At 40.8% G+C, this 19,830-nt stretch overlaps 1 protein-coding gene across 2 annotated transcripts in view; it reads right to left on the bottom strand.

The window, feature by feature from the left end:
- Positions 1 to 5,784: 5,784 nt before the first annotated feature.
- The window catches only part of LOC131126483 (glypican-5-like), a 105,663-nt gene continuing 91,617 nt past the window's right edge, over positions 5,785 to 19,830 (bottom strand). For both annotated transcript variants that reach the window (XM_058069082.1, XM_058069083.1), the window contains one exon: positions 5,785 to 8,586. In XM_058069082.1, coding sequence (XP_057925065.1) covers positions 8,405 to 8,586 — 182 coding nt within the window. In that variant the 3' untranslated portion in view covers positions 5,785 to 8,404. The remainder of the gene's footprint in view (positions 8,587 to 19,830) is intronic.

The raw sequence follows: 19,830 nt of genomic DNA, 5'->3' as shown, positions 1-19,830 counted from the left end.
CTTTTAGATCGTTTTGTTGTGAAGTTTGTGCTATACGTATTCCATTTTTAAATGAAAATGTTGCAATCAGTTGCAATCTTTGTGGATTTTCTACTGGCCTCAAGTCAAGAATAGGTCCAGAATGGCAAGCCGACCTTGAAAAACATGAAGAGGTCACTTTTTGGTATGGTCCTCAGCCCCCCACCAAGATCCCCGTCAATATTTTCCCACTGCTATTTAGTAATAATACAAATTCCTTCAGCATTCCTCAGCCCTCCCCCTCTTTTACAGGAAGGCTTGGTCACATAACCTCCTCACGTTGACCCAGTGGGGTCGTTATATTAGTGCTGTAATATACTAAGTGACTGTGAACGATTTCGATGACATAAATGTTCTTTACTTTTACAAGCATTTATCTGAAATGTGAGTGAACGTGCTTATGTCTAATTGGCATTGAGACAGAGGATTCTCTCAGCACTTTCACTTCACCATGTTGTAAAAGATAGTGTCATAAAAATGGCTTGTAAACGCGTTGGCTGACAAACACAACACTGCGTGCACAGTTCCTGCAGGTGGAAAATGTGCTTTTATTGCACATGGATTAATATATTAAATTGGTGCCGTGATTATTAATTTTGTGGGATGTATGTGGTTTGTAATTTTGCATAATGACCTTCAATACATACTTCATACATTAGTATTGATCCCTATGAGCAGTGTAGTGTCTTGCCCTAACGTCTGAGGTACTGTACTCCGCCCACTTTCCTTCCACAACAAAAACAAACATAAAAAAAACAAAAAACACCACCTGGTGGCATCACTATTTGGGACAAATTTCCAGCCGTTAATTGGGGCATGGTATCTCGAAGAGTGGGGGGGTCAGTGTTTGCCAAAGTAGAACAGCCACACAAGCTTATGCTAGAATTCTGTTTTGAGCAAATAATGACAGATAGTGAGAGAGTTGGGGAAGGTGGAATGACACCCAGGGGAGCCGTGGGACAGTCACACCCGAGCTCATCCATCTCCAGGACATGAGCAAGTAGCATGCCTGTGACTTGCCAAATAGAGCGAGTCTGAAAGGGAATTGAACATGACATGACGACCACACTTGGACACATTGTGACTGACACCCACACACACCCACACACATAAAAATGCATTCTCATACATGCTTTCTCATTATGGGAATTAAATAGCAAAGTCAACTGAGGTTTCAACAGAATTAATCATTTTTTGATGTACTTTTTTTGTTAGCATTGCCTGTAATGCTTAATGATGATAGGTCCAGGGGGTCCAAGCTATTTTATATCCTTTGTCTTGGCAGAATAACATTTTTAGTGTTTAGATGAAAACTGAAATTAGCATATGGACCTGAATATAGGCCGGCAGTTCTTTCCACCAGATTTCATTTGGCCACCTTTTCCAATTTCACCTGTGGGACACAGAAGCCATATAATATATTAACCAACCCTCAATGGCCTAGGTGCACGAATGGGTGTCCTCCTGACTGGGCGACACTCTACCAGGGTGTTGTATCCAAGAGGCATTCAGACTTTTCTCGATGAGAAGGCAACCAGATCATCAAACTCCTTAACCTCTCTCTTAGGGTGAGTCCAGGAACCTTGTCTGCAATTTTGTGATTTTGGTCACGACCCACAGCTCATCAGCATAGGCGAGGGTAGGAACGTACCTTGACCAGGCTAAACTCTGTCTTCACCACAACAATCTGGCACTGTGACAATCCGCCTTTCGGTCTTATGTGCCGGCATTATCTTACCCATGAGAAAGATCCTGAGATACTTCAGCTCCTCTGCAAGCTTTGACTACCAACCCGAAGAGTGCCACCCATTTTCCGACTGAGAAACATCATCCCAGAAGCTTCACACTCTTGCAAACCACTGCACTAATCGCTGAAGGTCACAGTCTGATGAGGCCATCAGGACCACATAATACACAAATAGCAGAGATGAGATTTTAAGGCCTCCAAACTGGATGCCCTCAACCCCTCGGCTGTGCCTAGAACTTCTGTGCTCAAGGATTATGAAGAGAATCAGTGACAAAGGGTAGCCTTGGCAGAGGCCAAAGTTCACCAGGAACAAAATGTCAACGTCAACCAGGCTCCTGCTCCGGTTGTGCAAGGACCAAATAGCATGTAGCAGCATGAAACCAACCTCCCGGTACACTCGCCACAGGACAGTCAAATGCTTTTTCCGACACAAAGCACATGTGGACCGGTTGGGCAAACTCTCAGTCACCCTCCAGTACTGTCGCAAGGGTGTAAAGCTGGTCCAGTGTTCCACAACCACGATGAAAACCACATTACACCTCTAATGGTGGTGCCCTTCTCTCCAGCACTCTGGAATCAACTTTCTCATAGAGGATGAGGAGTGTGATCTCTCTCCGGTCATCCTTCTTGAAAAGGGGGATCACCACCCTGACCCTCCAATCTACAGGTTCCTGACTTTCACACAACATTGACGAGACATGTCAACCAAGACACTCCCACATCATCCAAGATCTATTTTTATTATTGTTATTATTTTGGAAAATCATTTTAAGACAGGGTTTGATTCTCCGCTCGGCCATGTCTGTGTGGAGTTTGCATGTTCTCCCCGTGCGTCGGTTTCTCCGGGTACTCCCGTCTCCTCCCACATTCGAAAAACATGCTAGGTTAATTGGCGACTCCAAATTGTCCATAGGTATGAATGTGAGTGTGAATGGTTGTTTGTCTATACGTATGTGCCCTGTGATTGGCTGGCCACCAGTCCAGGGTGTACCCTGCCTCTCACCCGAAGACAGCTGGGATAGGCTCCAGCACCCCACGTGACCCTCGTGAGGACAAGCGGTAGAAAATGAATGAATGAATGAATTTTAAGAGAGGGTTCGATTCTCCGCCATCTCTGTGTGGAGTCTGCATGTTTCCTCCCACATTCCAAAAACATGCTAGGTTAATTAGCGACTCCAAATTGTCCATTGGTATGAATGTGAGTGTGAATGGTTGTTTGCCTATATGTGCCCTGTGATTGGCTGGCCACCAGTCCTGGGTGTACCCCGCCCCTCGCCCAACAGCTGGGATAGGCTCCAGCATACCCACGACCCTGATGAGGATAAGCGGTATAGAAAATGGATGGATGTATTTTAAGACTAAATTCATGTATTTTTTATAAATCTGTTAAATATTTTTTTTAAATACAAAATCATACTTAATTCTCTTGAGAATGCCTGAAAAGTTTTGACAGCCTGTCAGTGTCACCGTGTCAACACAGTTTGCGTTTGTCGCAAAAATGTTTACGATGCATGCGCAGCTTGGAGGTAGATTAGTTGTATGTCAAAATGACGAGGTGTGGACTTGGCTAAGCCAGCGGGACAGAAGCGCTGATGTGTGCTGCCATTTAAAATAGCCCAGACAGACAGCTGAGCAGCTGTGACCTCATGCCGCCCCAACTCTCACTTACACTCATCGACCGTATAGCTGCAACACGTGCACTAACATGCTAACTTGTCTCTGTGAATTCTACATCATGCACATGCAGATATGTTTATGAAATGATGGTGGACAAAGTAGTTCAGTTTCATCTCTGGTAAGAACGAGTCATAATATCCTAGGAATGAAGTTGTCTTCTGCATGCGCGGCCAGACAGTCACAGCATGAAATGGACTCCACGGATCAAATACAGTCTACAATAGTGTGGGGACAGGTTGGATGAAATCATTGGGATTGGACTATTTGAAGGAGCGTGCGGCCTCCGAGCGCTCTGCCAGGAAAGTGTCATTAGTTATTTGTGTTGATAGAATGATGATGAAAACAGTCAGGGTGTGGCGGAGGCTTAAGTCAACTCTGTCCAGAGAGTTTCTAGTTTCTTTTGGAACACAAAAACACATTATTGTCATTTGACCTAAAAATACAGCAAACCCTCCAAAATAATATTTTTTTTTTCCAGTAACTGAGTTACCACCGTAAAACCTTTATCAACTGCACATGTATTTCGAAAAAAGTATTGCTATCAAAAATATGCCTTTTCCCCAGCAAATAACAACAAAAAAAACTTGGGTTGCAGAAAAATATACCTATACAATATTATACGTAAAAAGTTACAATATAACAAGAAGAACACTTCTAAATACTATTTAAGACAGTTAAACCATTTGTAAATTTAGAAATTTATAGAAAAATGTGAAAAAAAAACAGAAGAGCAGTCTCGGTGGCAGATTACTATCACTGTGCTGCTCCGCTGAAAGACTGAGGCAATCATTTTTCAATTTATATTCAGTGCTACTTAAACAATGTTGCCTTTCTACTGTTTAGTGCTCATTTGTCATTATATAAAGCCAGGAAGTCTGAATTCAACAATGAGAATTTTAAAAAAATACTCAGAGTGGAAGCAAACATTCTTTACTCAAAATCAGCTGGTGAGATAGGATGTGTTTAGGTTCATTAAACAACTTGTTTTGATGATTATTAGTATAATTTATGATACTATGATTTGTATAATTTTGTACAACAAAAGAGCAAACTTGTTCAGTGACTTGTTCAGTTCATGTTGACTTCTTGCCTTTCTGTGGGACAAAAAACGAGCTCCAAACTAACCACATTGCTTGCTTGTTTTGACAACAAAATTTCATTCTGGTAAAAAATAAAATTTGAAGTCCGAAGACCGGAAGCTCAGCAGATAACTCGAGCTAGCGAGCGAGCTACCTGCCAGGAGTGTAAACAAAGATGCAAGAAAACTTTGAAAGGCAATAAGGGAGTGATCAAACATGCTAGCATCGATTGTCGTAGCCGCTATATGACGATTGTTTTTTGTGATGAACTTTGAAAGGTATTTATTGGCATGTGCCGATTTTTAAAAAAAATTTAGGCTAATTTTTGCTGTTTGCACATTTTTTTAGGGTTTAATTTTATTTTCATAATGTGCCGTGGGTCAATAATAAAGAAGTCACAGGCCCCACTTTGGACACCCCTAAATAAAGTAAAATAATACAACATGTTCCATAACATGACTGGAATGCTAATTACTGTAACTCTGGTGAAATATGCAAAATGTATAAATATGCAAAAAATCATGCGAGATTTAACAAATTTAGAGATGTGTTGTATTTTGAAATTATAGTATTAGTACAATAGCACACACTGCACATGTATTTATTAACGTTACTTACAGTATTTGCTTGTTTTCTCACTTTTTCTCCTTTGTGTTCTCTCGTAAGTAATTAAAGCATAGCATGCTCGCCATACTGTATTCTTGCATAAATCCATATTTAAAAAATATATATATTTGTACTTGTACATGTGCGTCAGCTTTCTTTGCCAACAGCGGCAGTGGCATCGATGACCACAGCACAGACAAATTCAGGGCGCCTGGACTCCATGAATAGGTGAAGTTTCCCAGCAGCCAACAGGTCAGCTCCATATCAGTTGAGGGAGCAAAGCGTCCACTATGAATGCACATTCCATTTGTGGTGCAAACACAGAGAGATATGTTTAGCAGGGAAGTTTCTTGGATGCAAATAGAATAAAAAGGTCAGACAGTGCAGCCTGCCCTGTAGACACTATCATAACTCAGAACTGCAGGAGAACATAGTGTATGATCACTGTCCAATGTAAAGCATAGCTGTGTATGCCACTGACTGTGGAGACATGTTTTTTTAATGAGACAAATATGAATATATAATACAGCGCGGTAAAAGTTTTCAACAGTGAGTATGAGCATGATACAATTTAGATGTTTTAGGGCAAACTACTTTTTAGGGTGTATTGACATACAGGCAATGTATGGAACCACACTGTTGATGAGAGTCTACTTCTTGAACCTTGGGCTATGAAAGATTTGGATAACCTTATGTTCTGCCGTTTAAGGATGCTGATTGGTCACAAAAAACAACACTTCAGGTGTACTGTAACAGGCCAACACAAAACAGACAAACAATAAGAAACAAGTCAAGACCAGTTACTTAAATATGTACATTTATACACATGCGACAGTTGGGGAGTGAACTGCAGGAGGTGAAAAAAGATTGAAGCAAATATGAGCATAATTTAGCACCTTTTAAACTGTCCAATTAACATCATTGGCATAATGCTCCCCATGCTTCACTGAACAGTATTACCATATTACAGAACATATTTGCATAGAAATAAAACAAAAATTTCAATTTCATGGAGCTGAAATGTTGTATATGTGCATCGCCCACTTTAATACTGTAAAGTAACTAGTTGTACAGAACATACATTCATGAAGGTACCTTCTATTCCAACAATTAACAAAAAACAGCAAACAGCCATGGATGTGGTTTATAGGGAACACAGCTTGCTTGTTGGATTTCTTCTGCATGGAGACAAATAAGGATTTACTCATAATCTGCTGGATTTGCAAGGAACGTTCGGCATTAGAGTAGGCCAGGGGGGCATTACTGTTATCGTGACTAATGCTTGAAAGAAACATTATTTTGAGAAGAAGGAATAAATACACTATGATGTCATTAAGAAGGGCTATAGCAGAATACTGTATAAAGCAGCATACTTTCCAGACTCTAAGTTGCACTTTATTTCATAGTTTGGCTGGTCCTGTGGCTTATATGTCAAACTATACTTTAATTTACAATTTAACATGTATTTAAATGTTAGTACCACACCAACTGACATAAAACAAGGGGTGTGAGAGGACGCTCTAGCCTGCCATTCAGTGATGTAGAATGAGATCGGGAGTTTGGTGAACTTGCTTACCAGTTGCTTGCTTGATGGACTCACTGATTTGTTATGTTAATTTACCCCGGAATTATACTTTATTTTGTAACTGAACACATGTAGTTAAGAAATTATATACATTTCAAGAAAAAACTGCATCCCAACTCCAAAATTTACAACTTCATTTTGTTTTGTTTGTCACTAATACTATGACACTTTATTCTTGTAAAATTACAAGAATATATTTTTTTCATTTCTGTGTTTTTTTAATTTCCCATTATTTAAACATTGTAAATTATAAATTTAAATAAATTTAAATTTATTATAAATTTTAAATTTTCTCCTCAAAATTGCCATCATGGTTTGACTTAATTTTCAAAACATTGTTTTTCACCAAAAATATTTTCAAAAAGTATAACTTCATGAATACAACTTTTTAAAATCTATTTTTTTATTTAATATTTCAAGTTTTTGCGACTAAAATGAAGTTTGTCCTCATAATATGACATAATTCTCATAAAATTACAACTTTTCCTCAACAACAACTTTTTCAACTAAATATATTTGGCTTTATCCTTGTAAAATTTCAATTTTTGTTGTTTTTTTAGTTTTCTTGTTAGCCTATAATTTTAGAAAGTACTGTGGGCATTAAAATACAGACACCTTGATTGTGCCTTTTCAGTGTCCCTTGTATGCATTGCATAACTGAATAACTGTTCATGTGTTAGGGACACATATTCAGCCATTGTTCTGTGTGCAGTTGAATAACAGGCCTTTCCAGATTCACTTTGTTGGTCTTGAATTTGGTGAAATTTTGTGAATGTGTATTCTTTTCCTCTTCATTACGCATTTTTGGACTTACAGTTCGGAAAGTACAGTGTGTAAGGTCGTTAGTTATTTGGCTAAACCATGTAAAAGGTATGCATTTTTTACACTTCTGACAACATGCATTAATGTGCAGTTCCACAAGCAAACACACAACACAGGATGCACGCTAATCATTCATGAAATCAATATCCTACTGGCTTCTTTGTTTCTGCCTTCTTCATTTAAGTCCACTGCTTTATTTGCATAGAAATAAAATCCCTGTGTGTTCAGAGCAGACAAGCACAACCCATTCAAACTCTGAACATCATACGCACCATGAAATCATTCCAAACTATATACAATTACTTACTATACACACCTAGTTCCATGTGTGTGAGGGGTGCACACCTGCACACATTACATTCTAAAAGGGAGCCAACATACACAATCAGTCGTTTTGTTCATCTGGGTCAGGCGCCTGCAATCGTTTTATCAATCTATCATGCATTCCATAATCCACAGAGAGGAAATACTGTATGTTTTTGAATGAGCTATTTTGAATGGGTGGAAGAAAATGCAGGAAAAATGAAACAACAAAAAGTGTCATGTAAATTGGCATTTGGGTAAACCTTTGCGTGATCACATGGGTGTGTCATTGAGAGTGAAGTGGCACAAGGTTGTGTTGGTGCGTGTACGCACGCATGTCCGGTCCACTTATATAGAGGAAAGCCTTACAGGAAGCAACGAGGATTTTGTTTGGAGATGTGTGTGCATGGAATTGGCTTCAGCAAACACACACATGGTGACGAGTGTGTGCTCCGGAACAACAATCTGACAGTCTTTCTTTTCCTCCGGTGATCCAACAGGATGAAGATCGTATATGTGATGTGAAAGTCAGTGTGCACATATGCAGTTCTTTGAAGAACAGTCACATCAGAAAAGAGTCCATTGTGAGCAAAGTGCAGCAAGGAGCAGTACAAGGCCGCAGGGGGCTGGCCAGTTGGAAGAAGGTGAGCCCCCTATCACCCGAACCGAGGGGGGCTTGGCTGCATTCTGCTTGGAACCATTTGATCCAGGCCCGATGGATGCGACCTCACTGGAGACTTTTGTATGTGCTGTAAGACACAAGAGAGAAACTCCATCACTGTTTTGGTAACATACAATACACATTTATATCTAAACAACCTTTTTATTAAACACATAACAAAGGATTACTGGGTCACGCTGACATTTATTACCGTAAATCAGATTTGTACACACCGGACCGGAGACGTACACGTCAACACCATAATGTGGAATATTGTGGCACGAATAAGTCGGTGAAAACCAGTTGGTTCAATCATGAGCTGTGAAAAAACTCACAAGTTTGGCTAACTTCTAATCTCATGACATCGCCTTTACTTGAGACAACTCTTAATTTAACTACTGTGCCGTCGGCGTAGCTCTTTCCTTGGCAGAGCCAAAAAAAAGCATTGCAAATCTCAGGAGGTCATTCATTACTCAATATAACAGTCTGACTCATGGTGTCATCTTACAAACAAAGCTACATCATCACACAGCAACTTAACACTTACATGGGATTGGATGATATTTTTATATAATGTGTGTACTGGTATAGATTCTTCCTGTTATACCGGATGGCACTAGTGCCAAAAGACACCATCTGTCACTGGGAAGCTAAAAGTACAAACAAAAGAGTACAAAGTAGCAAATAAGGATTTAAAAAGTTGCTCAACTACTTACAGACAATAGGCAGCAAAAATACAAGTACAAGACAGAGAGACAAAAGGTCAGGAGCAAGAATGAAGTGTGCAATGTGCAGTTAGGACGAGACATGACAAGGCAAACAATCTGACAAGGAACAATGGAAGTGGAGTGGTATATGCAGGCCTAATGACTGATGGGTAACAGGTGCGCAGACCAGGAGAACAAGGCAGGAGAGTGCTGCAGGACAGAAAAGAGGGAACAGGGGGCAGCAGACCAAAACAAGTCCAAAGACCATTCATTCATTCATTTTCTACTGCTTTTCCTCACGAGGGTCGCGGGGGGTGCTGGAGCCTATCCCAGCTGTCTTCGGGCAAGAGGTGGGGTACACCCCGGACTGGTGGCCAGCCAATCACAGAGCACATATAGACAAACAACCATTCACACACATTCATACCTATGGACAATTTGGAGTGGCCAATTAACCTAGCATGTTTTTAGAATGTGGGAGAACATGTAAACCCCACACAGAGATGGCCGAGGGTGGAATTGAAAGTCCAAAGACCAAACAAGACCAAATCATGACACTTCCAAGAAGAATAAGAAAATGACTTACACCAATATAAATGATAAACAATGACTTTGGCCGCGGCATATATATAAGGCAAATAAAATGCTGTGATTGTGAGAAGGAATTATTAGGAAGTATTTACTTGGCAAACCGCTCTATCGTGGCAGAAAATCATTATGACCAATTAGTAATCCCCTCCCGACCGAAACAGGTTTAAATGCGAAAGCGAAAGTTGGCTGAATCTTCTTACAGAGTGCGAATGGCAGTGGTTGTGTGGTCGTGGCTTTGCTCAGACAACATGCATTATGGGAAAATGTTAAAATATATATATATTTTGTTTCATTTTATACTCGTATTGGTACTTTTATATTCCCTAGGCACCTTTTGAGTGTTAAGTTGCTGTGTGATGACCGTGTGAGTGAGACTTATAATGGGTAATGACCTGCTGCGATTTCCAATAGGCTGACAAGTGTGTTGTGGGTTCACGTATAGCTTGTGGTTGGCTCCTGCCAAAGAAAGAGCTATGCGAGGGACACAGTATTTCAACCATTAGTAGTTCTCAAATAGTTCTCATTCAGTACCCACTCTGTTGAATGTGAACCTAAAGGTGTTTGCTGGGACTGAAGTCAGGGTTTGTAAAATAGATGTAAGCATAGCTTTTCTCACTTTGAATGGTGAAATATGGTCAATATGGTAAATATGGAACAGCCATCCCAGGTGTGTATGTGGAATAAGTGCAAGGCAAAACTCTACAGAGAGGGAATTGTTCCTAACAGCAGTGTTTTTTTACGTTATTGTTCCAGTCTACAATAGACAAAGAAATCATTTATCCGAAATCTGATTGTGCCTATTGTTTCAGTGATAATGGGCTGCATCTCATCAGAGAGCAGTCAGTGTAGAGAATCCGAATGTGCAAACACACAGAATGCTAAATCACTGCATGTTAACCAGCTGGCTAATTAAGGGAGACAATTCCTGCCAGAATAACCAATTACAGTCCAGACAACACGGCTTCCAACTAGTTTGAGTGTCTTTTTCATCAGAGAAAATCCATGCTGCTGGTGTTGCAAAGCTTTGTGAACTTTGACATCAAACTAAATTACGAGCGGTAAAATGTGGTCAGGAGGAGGTGAGCCGATGCAAAATAAGATGCAAGACCAACTGTAATGTTAACAGGTGTTATAACTGCAAAATTATCTATACCACATTTACTCTTATTATAGGAACCAAAGGGGGGAGCACATCACCCCAATTCTGGCCTCCCTGCATTGGTTGCCTGTTCGCTTTAGGATTGATTTTAAGATTTTATTGTTTGTTTATAAGGCGTTGAATGGGCTGGCCCCCAAATACATCTCGGACCTCATCCAACGCGGTCACTGAGGTCCGAGAGCCAGCTCCAACTTGTGGTGCCCAAGACGAGACTTAAGACCAGGGGAGACCGAGCCTTTTCTGTGCTTGGCCCCAAGCTATGGAACCCCCCCCCCCAAGTAAAAAAGGCCCCCAACATCGAAAGCTTTAAGTCTCGTCACTTTTATTCTCTGGCTTTTAACTTGAAGTGAGTCGTATGGTCCTGTGTCTTTTAGTTATTTCTTTAATTTTAATTGGTTTTTATTTTTTATACTTTTATTGCTTTGCTTCTTGTTTTTAATATTTTAATATCTATTTTACTATTTTATTTCTTATTTGATCTTTTTGGATTAAATTCAATTTGTACCTTTTACTTATTGTATTTTATTTTTACTTTTTATTTTACTAGTCTGTGCAGCACTTTGTAGGCCACACAGCTAGGAGATCCAAGTTCGATCCCACCCCTCGGGCATCTTTGTGTGGAGTTTGCATGTTCTCCCCGTGCATGCGTGGGTTTTCTCTGGGGACTCCGGTTTCCTCCCACATTCCAAAAACATGCTAGGTTAATTGGCGACTCCAAATTGTCCATAGGTATGAATGTGAGTGTGAATGGTTGTTTGTCTATATGTCTGATATCGGTACAGGCAAAATCAGCACTGTATATCAGATATCAGTAACAAGCCAGTAGTATTGAGCATCTCTGCTATATTTTTATGGTAATGTGTCATTCGATGCATACTTTCTGAATTGAACAGTTATAAAACTACTTAGAGTTGAGTTGGTGTGCTACTCAAAATCAGGTGTTGAGCTACTGGTAGCCTACAAGCTACCCGTTGGAGACCTTTTACAGAGTATATCTTCTCCATTAATGTTTATAACACATTGTATGTCACAGCTAGGGAAGTGACATCACACATATCAATCGAGTGAACAAAGAACAATGGATGACAGCATTTTATGTGATGTTTGCACAGAAGAGACAATTGTCCTTCAACCGACTTCAGTGTGTCTCGCTCCACCCATTAGTACAATACCACTGCAGTTGATACCCTGATAAAAGGGTGTAAGAAAGTAGCAATTAAAAAAAAGTAAAATGCTTTGTTGTGTCGTTATTAATCATTAAACAGGTGGATGCTCAATTATAGTGCATAAATGTAAGACTACGAGGTGTATAAGAGTGGTTAAGTCCATAAATGCACACAAACCCTCGAGGTGCCAACACCAGGAGAACAGGAGGATAATGGAAAGTGATGCTGCCATAATGACACAGTGTAAAGCAGATTGATCCACCCTCCATAAAGCCTGCTCATATGTAAATCCTGAAAATAAGGGGACTGAAAAGATGGAAAAGCAGGCAGGCAGATGATGGAGATGGTTAGTAGAGGAAAACAGTATGTTTGGCTTCCTCACAGCGGATTGAATACTCATCATTAAGACAGATGGAATCAATCACCTCAAGGGTATGCGGTGGCACAAAGACATACATTTTTTGAGGGGGTAAGTTTTGCATAAATCTTCAAACTCATGTCTGAGAATGAGTAAGTAGGGCTGGGTACCTGAGTCGGAAGCAATGAAGCACTCCCATGAATGAAGATGGTAACAAGGTACTGCTATGACTACAGTATTTGTTTGTGGAGGTGAACAATAGAACCACTCATGAACCGCTGCACACAAAAAGGTGAACATTTGGTAAAAAATATACACTTTTACTGTGTTGCATGTGCTATTTTCTGGCTGACAAATATACCACATGGTGGCACTGTTAGAAACTCCCCATGGATTGGATTGGCTCCTCATTTCTCATGCAAACTAATGCACTGTACAAAACACTCACTGTAACGTCAGGTTGTTTAGCCGAATCACTACGAAATTTGGTACACACCTCTAAGGGACTGAAAAACACGTGTGCCATTAAACAAAATAGTCTTTGTCGGGGACACGGGTGGGAATAATTGCCCATAAGTCATAAACCATTTGTCTAATGACTATAAAATGTTGAGGATGTCTTTATTATATGCATGCAATAATGTTTGCCGTATCATTTGGAGAAGATCCCACAGTGGGTGTGTGCCACAGCTGTGAGAAGGACATTTTTCTTTATTTTCACAGGCTGCTGCTACCTAGCAAAGCCATCCACTGATAGCCATCCACCACAGAAAACGAAGTATAGATCTGAGCAGCCTCATTTTGTCATCCTCTCCAGATGGATAGGCTGCTGTGTTTTGTTTTTTTGGAGGCTTTATTTCCAATTGGCCAAGGAGCAACAACAGCTGCTTGGAACATGTCTGGTCACAGCTCAGAGGACGAGCTGCACCTCGGGCTCCAGCCAAGAGAGGAAGGATGGGGGAGAAACAGGGTTGAAAGGTGAGTGGGATGGATAACCAACAGAAGAAGTTATTTGGGAAACTCCTGGGGGGCATAGTGACCCAAAGGACTTTTTCCGTTTTCATTTTTTTTTATTTTGTTACATTTTTTATGCCTTGATGTACGCATGAATGCAAAGGGTTTATTATAGGACAAATCCAAAGCAAACTCAGCCCAACGTGTATGCTATTTAGTGTATGTTTTTCTGTGTATTGTGAACTTGCCGCTATTGGTTCAACAATAGCCGAGGAATGGGACGACTACTGCAGCTGTTCCAGGCTGAGCACTTGCAGCTATAAAACTTCGAAGTCTATTCTTTCTCCCATTAGTCCAATGCACAACCACTTTTTTTAATAATCTGACACTTACTTTTGTAAACAAACTCCTTGAATGTTATGTTTCCTAATCCTTCCACTAACACGCCATGTTCAATCCAATCATTTTTTGTACAGTCTCGATGACATGCACATCTTCTACAGAGTTTTATAAGGTACCTTGTCTCTTAGTGGATTTTATAGCACTTGTGACATGTTTCAGCTCAGTCATCAAGCCTGAAATAAGATAGAGGTTTGATTTACTGCATTGTGGGAATGTGATGGAGGAAGGACAATAACATTGCTCCACCTCCCTCATACTGCACATATTATCTTGGCTTAGATCCCCCCCCCCGTTGACCTTGAGGCCATCTTATTGCGACGGGATGGGATTTGATGGGAAACGGACGCAGAGGAGTTTGTGGATCTGGGTTTTCAACAAGGTCACTGAATGTGACTTACAGCAGTGTTTTTTCCAAGATAAGACACTTGTGTAACTTGCACAGTGATGCATGGATGGATGATGATGTCTATACATGTACATTGATTTAACCAACTCGATCTTTCCTGTACCACAGTACATGTGCACCGAATTCTTATTTGCTGTGAAACTAAATGTATGCAGGAGCCAGTGTTTGTTATAATATTGTGGAGTGCATGAATCTAATTTGTTTGTATGACCTTTACAAAATGTTGGCTTCTTAGACCATCAGACTCGCAGCTGGAGAAAGAGAAGAGTGGTGTAAGGTTTCTCGCCTTTAAGTGTATACACATCTTAAAAGTTTTATCATCTGGCCGAGACCCGATGATATGTAAGTAAATGTCAAGTGGAGTTATTTGGACTGAGTTGCTTTACACATACAGTGTAAGACACAGGCAATGCCATCAAAGTGAATGTTGAAACAAGATACTGTGCATGTTTTATGATGGCGCCAGTGTTTATTTTGTTGATTTTTTTATACTTATTCAAAGAACGTACACTCTATGTTCAACAACTCCACTTACGGAATACTTTCTACAATATTTTACAGTGTGTCCATTTGTAAAAAAATATGTTTTAATGTCAAAATGTTGCATTTATGCAAACATGCAAGCATTTTTATGACCTATTATACAGTGGCATTGTTGGAAAACTTCTGACATAATTTTCGACTGTGGGAATTTTGTCCATTTGTGAAGTCACAAACATTGGCCAATGGCAAAATATAAGACGTTGTGGCCCAACTTTCAGTGGTTTGTAAAGAAGGTTTAGCTAAACACTGTCAGAAGCACTGACCTACATTTATATCTTAAATTGCAATATTTGTTCCATGAAATTGTCTATTAAGTCTATTATCGTCATATCTTCATATCATTTACCCCACGCTTTTACATGAACATACCAGACTTTTCCCAACCTAATACAGTATGTTAATGGCACGTTACTCTTCTGAGATAAAACATAACATTTGTATAGCATATATGCGATCAAATATAGTGTTTTAATATTAAAATACTTAAATTGGCCGAGTGGTTAGCACATAGGCTACACAATCAGGAGATAGGGAAGACCGGGATTTGATTCTCCATTTGACATTTCTGTGTGGAGTTTGCATGTTCTCCCCGTGCATGCGTGGGTTTTCGCCGGGTACTCCGGTTTCCTCCCACATTCCAAAAACATGCTAGGTTAATTGGCTACTCCAAATTGTCCATAGGTATGAATGTGAGTGTGAATGGTTGTTTGTCCATATGTGCCCTGTGATTGGCTGGCGACCAGTCCGGGGTGTGCCCTGCGTCTTGGCTGAATACAGCTGGGGTAGGCTCCAGCATACTCCTGCCACTCTAGTGAGTATAAGCGGTATGGAAAATGGATGGATGTCAAACTGCCACTTTCTTGGCCATGTATATCTTTGTTGTAACAAAAGAGAAAAGTCTAGCATTGTTGGAAGACTTTCTACAAGATTTTGGAGTGTTCCATTTCATCCCAAGGGTGTTTGACGGACTTGATCTTCCATAGCAAGCTCATCCAACCATGTCTTTCTGGATCGGAACACAAAAGGGCCTTGTCCAAAATGCCTTCATAAGATGAAGAACTATGATTCAGGAACAAATAAGGACTCAAGTCCAAACAAAGAGGTATAGTTAGAGAATGGAAGAAAGGATGCTAGCGGCCATCCATCTCTGTCTTTGCATGTGGTGTCATGTCAGCAAGGGGCTCTGCATCCTTTCCAACGAACCTCTCTATTTTGTACTCAAAGCAACACACTTAACTGTGCATGAATTTTCGAATGGTTCATTTGGGAGTCGGAGACTCATACATGGGTTCTGAATGGGCCACCAAGGGGTTTTAAAAGGGCAAGGGTACTGGGCCAGTGATGTGGCACACATCCAAGTCAGTTGCTAACCTAGCAACAAGCATAGTGTCATGGCAACTACAGAGCAAGGGTCACTGCGCCGGAATCTGTTCACTGCTCAGTGCCATTCCTGGCTGTATTAGACTATTGGACTCTTTGGCTGGATTAAGATTTACTCCTTTATGCACACACAGAAACAAATAGCATAGGGGCCCTGGCAGGACAGTGACCTTCACCAGTCAATACAGACTTTAAAAAAAAGGTTCTGTACCGAAATTGCCAATTTGCAACTGGAAAATGCCTCTTATTCCCCTCCAGAGCACCCAATTCGATAATATGACAGTACAGCCATCCACACGGTCACCCAAACACCATATGCCTAAGAGCTTTGGCAGGTGCAGGTTTGTCCTCTCAGACAGACATGCGTGAAGGATAAAGCATGATTTTGTGAGTCTAGCTGATCATTAGGGTGCTGCCGGCTCAAGCCTGTACTGCGGTAAGAATCCGCAAATGAGGTGAAGTCTTGTTATATACCCCACGTGACAAATCTCCTATGAATTCAACTGATCTAAGTTACTTCCCTTTTTATCTTCAAAGTATTTTGAGAATCACATGGATGGGGGGGAAAGTTGTGCTGTGATGTTATAAATGTTTGATTTTGAGGGGGCGAGTTGGATACTTTGATGTAATCTCTTGCATAACTGACTGAATCTTCAAATCCAATCAAATCACAAAACCGACCTTTATGTGCGATAGAGGCAATAAGTCAGGACTCAGGACTTAGAATCAGACTCGACAAGGATCCACTGGGAATCGTTTTGGCTCACCTTCCTTTTCTTCTTCCACAACACCCCCCCCCAACCACCTGCAGACTAATGATGGGACAAATGGTCTGCTTCCTCTTTTATGGGTGATGCCGTGTTTGTGGAATGGTATCATCAGAAGTGCCAGCAAATGAAAAAAGCAAGGTGGTGGATTTCATTACACGTTGTGGTGCTGACACCAAATGTTAAAGTAAAACTGCACTTGTTTTAGAATTTTGCCCATCATTCACAATGGAAGACTGGGGTTCCAGGGAGAAGAGATACAAAAGGTGAAGAATTTTAAGTACTTGAAGTTCTGAACAGTTCAGAACAATGTAGATTGTGAAAAGGAGGTGGAAGAAGCGTGTGCAGGCAGGATGGAACGGGTAGAGAAAAATGTCAGGCGTGATGTGATAGAACAGTTTCAGCAATGAAGGGAAAGGTATACAAAACTAATGTGAGACCAGCCATGTTGTTTGGTCCAGAGACAGTGCCACTGAGGAAAAGACAGGAAGCAGAACTGGAGGTAGCAGAGATGGGGATGCTGAGGTTCTCATTGGGAGTGACCAGGATGGATAGGATCAAGCATGAGTATGTCAGAGAGGCCAGACTGAGATGGTTGGGACATGTCCAGAGGAGAGATAGTGAATATGTATATTGGTAGAAGGATGCTGGCAGGTAGGAAGCATAGAGGAAGACCAAAGAGGAGGTTTATGGATGTAGTGAAAGAGGACATGAGGATAGTTGGTGTGAGAGAGAGAGACAGATGCGGAATACAGTGTTGGATGGAGGAGATTGATTTGCTGTGGCGAACCCTGAAAGGCAAAGCCCAAAGAGATAGAAGAAGCCCATCATTCACAATCCACATGTGAAACATGAACATGTGTTTCTTTCCCTTTTCTTTGCATTCTAATGAGGGGAAACAAGTTAGTATGAGCTAGCTAGCAATGCATGTCATAGGATGATGGACAAAATTCCCCAAAAAGTGCAGTTTTCCTTTAACATCCTAAATTAGACCGACACTTAGAACATGTAACAAAAGTACTGACATCCACCAGCTCCACCAGTGATGTCATCATGGAAGAGGATTACAGTAACAACCTTTGCAACCCTGGCGAATTCCATACCCAAGAAGATTAAGATAGTGCTGGATTACAATGGTGCTTACACTAAATATTTACACTTTGGACATGCCAGTTATTTAAGTCTATTTTAAATTCAAAGAATTTTGAATTTTGCAGCTTCGCCCTCTCACAGTTTTTCATTATTATTATTATATTACTATTACTAAACCATGTTTGCATGTTTACACACACACACCATGAGTCTTATTTATACATTTCCCCCTTTTTCCTTACATTTACCTTTTCTGTTCTATTTATAAAGTGCCAAAATATAACAAATGTTATCTCAAGGCATTTTATGAGGTCGGTCTATTAACATGCTCCTCAATAATGAAGAGAGAAACCAACTGAACCCCACATGAGCAAGCACTTGGCAACGGAGGCAAGGAAAAACCTTGAACAGAACCCAGACTCTGTGGGTGGCTGTCTGTCTTGACCGGTTTCTTTAGGGTATAAAATAGACAAAAGTGAGCAAACAGGAGAGTCTTTATCTTAGGCCAAGGTACAGGGAGGTATATCAGAAGAAAGGAGTGGATCTGCCCCCCCCAGGTTACATCAAGAAGATGATTCCATAACAGAGAAGCCTGATAAAAAACAGCTCAACCTGACATTCTCGTTTAAAATTCAAGGAGTCGCAGGTAGGTGTTTACTGGGTTGGGCACTAGATGCTAGAAGATATGTTTATGGCTTATCCCACTAATTCCTACTAAATTCACATATCACAGTCTTCACCAATGATGGCCAGGTCTGGAACCAATTAACTCCAATAAACAAGGGATTACTGTATAAACAAACCGCTCTGGCAAGCTCCTGTTCCGTCCTGCATCAACCCCAGCCAAGCCAAGCTCCCATCCCTCCTGACCAAAACAACGGTGACAGCAATGAGCAACTGCTTTAGCGACAAGCTGCTTCCACAATGTGGTGTGATGGTACCGATGGTATTAATGGTCCCTCCATGCGTCGAAGCTGCTGTCAGAGTGTACACTGTAATCTATGAGAATCTTAAATTACTACAAAATATGCTATTGGTGCCCATCCTATCTGATCTCCAATCAGGTCATACCAGGGCTACTCCAGCCCGCCCCTCATACTGCAACATCAATTATGGATAAATGACAAAGGCTTTCACAACCCTTCAGTCAATAAGACCATTTAATGAAATGACTTGTCACATCTTAGCATGGTTGTGACCCCAGGATGCAGACACAGGAGCGTAGTGCAGGTAAAAAAGTCTTCAATACGAGCACAAGTAGTCGCAGCGACTCACAATAGGGTGCTTCCAAAGTGGAAAAAGGGAAAGAAAATAGACAGTCTAGCTGATAGCATCAAAACATAGAAGTGGACATGCGTCCAACGCCATCAACACATCCACAACGAACCAGCCCTGGGACAAGCCACACACGTTCCTGAAGAAGCCAACTAATTGCCAATTGCCACCAGCTGGGACTTGCAGCTTCCCTGAAAAAAGAGCAAAGGTGACCGCAAAATGGCAAAAAACAGGAACTGCTTGCAAAATAGAACAGGAAATGGGGAGAACCAACACAAAATAGTTCAACGGGTCACGCAGAGCATGACTGCACACACACATTTAGAACACACTTTACATCAGACTGACTTCCAGTTAGTCACTGAGTCTATACTAAACACATTGGTACGGAATTCCGTTATTGTACCACTCATGCAGTGCTAAGTAACTAAACATTGACTTCAGGTGAGACTTTCAAGAAACAAGTTTTGCAGTACCTGTATCACAGAGAATTCTATCCAAAGGGAAAACTCCAAGACCATGTTTTATTTCA

This window comes from Doryrhamphus excisus, chromosome 3, assembly GCF_030265055.1.
Source record: "Doryrhamphus excisus isolate RoL2022-K1 chromosome 3, RoL_Dexc_1.0, whole genome shotgun sequence".
NCBI lineage: Eukaryota > Metazoa > Chordata > Actinopteri > Syngnathiformes > Syngnathidae > Doryrhamphus > Doryrhamphus excisus.
The sequence above is the reverse complement of the archived record's forward strand: the minus strand, read 5'-3'. Positions and strand labels throughout refer to the sequence as shown.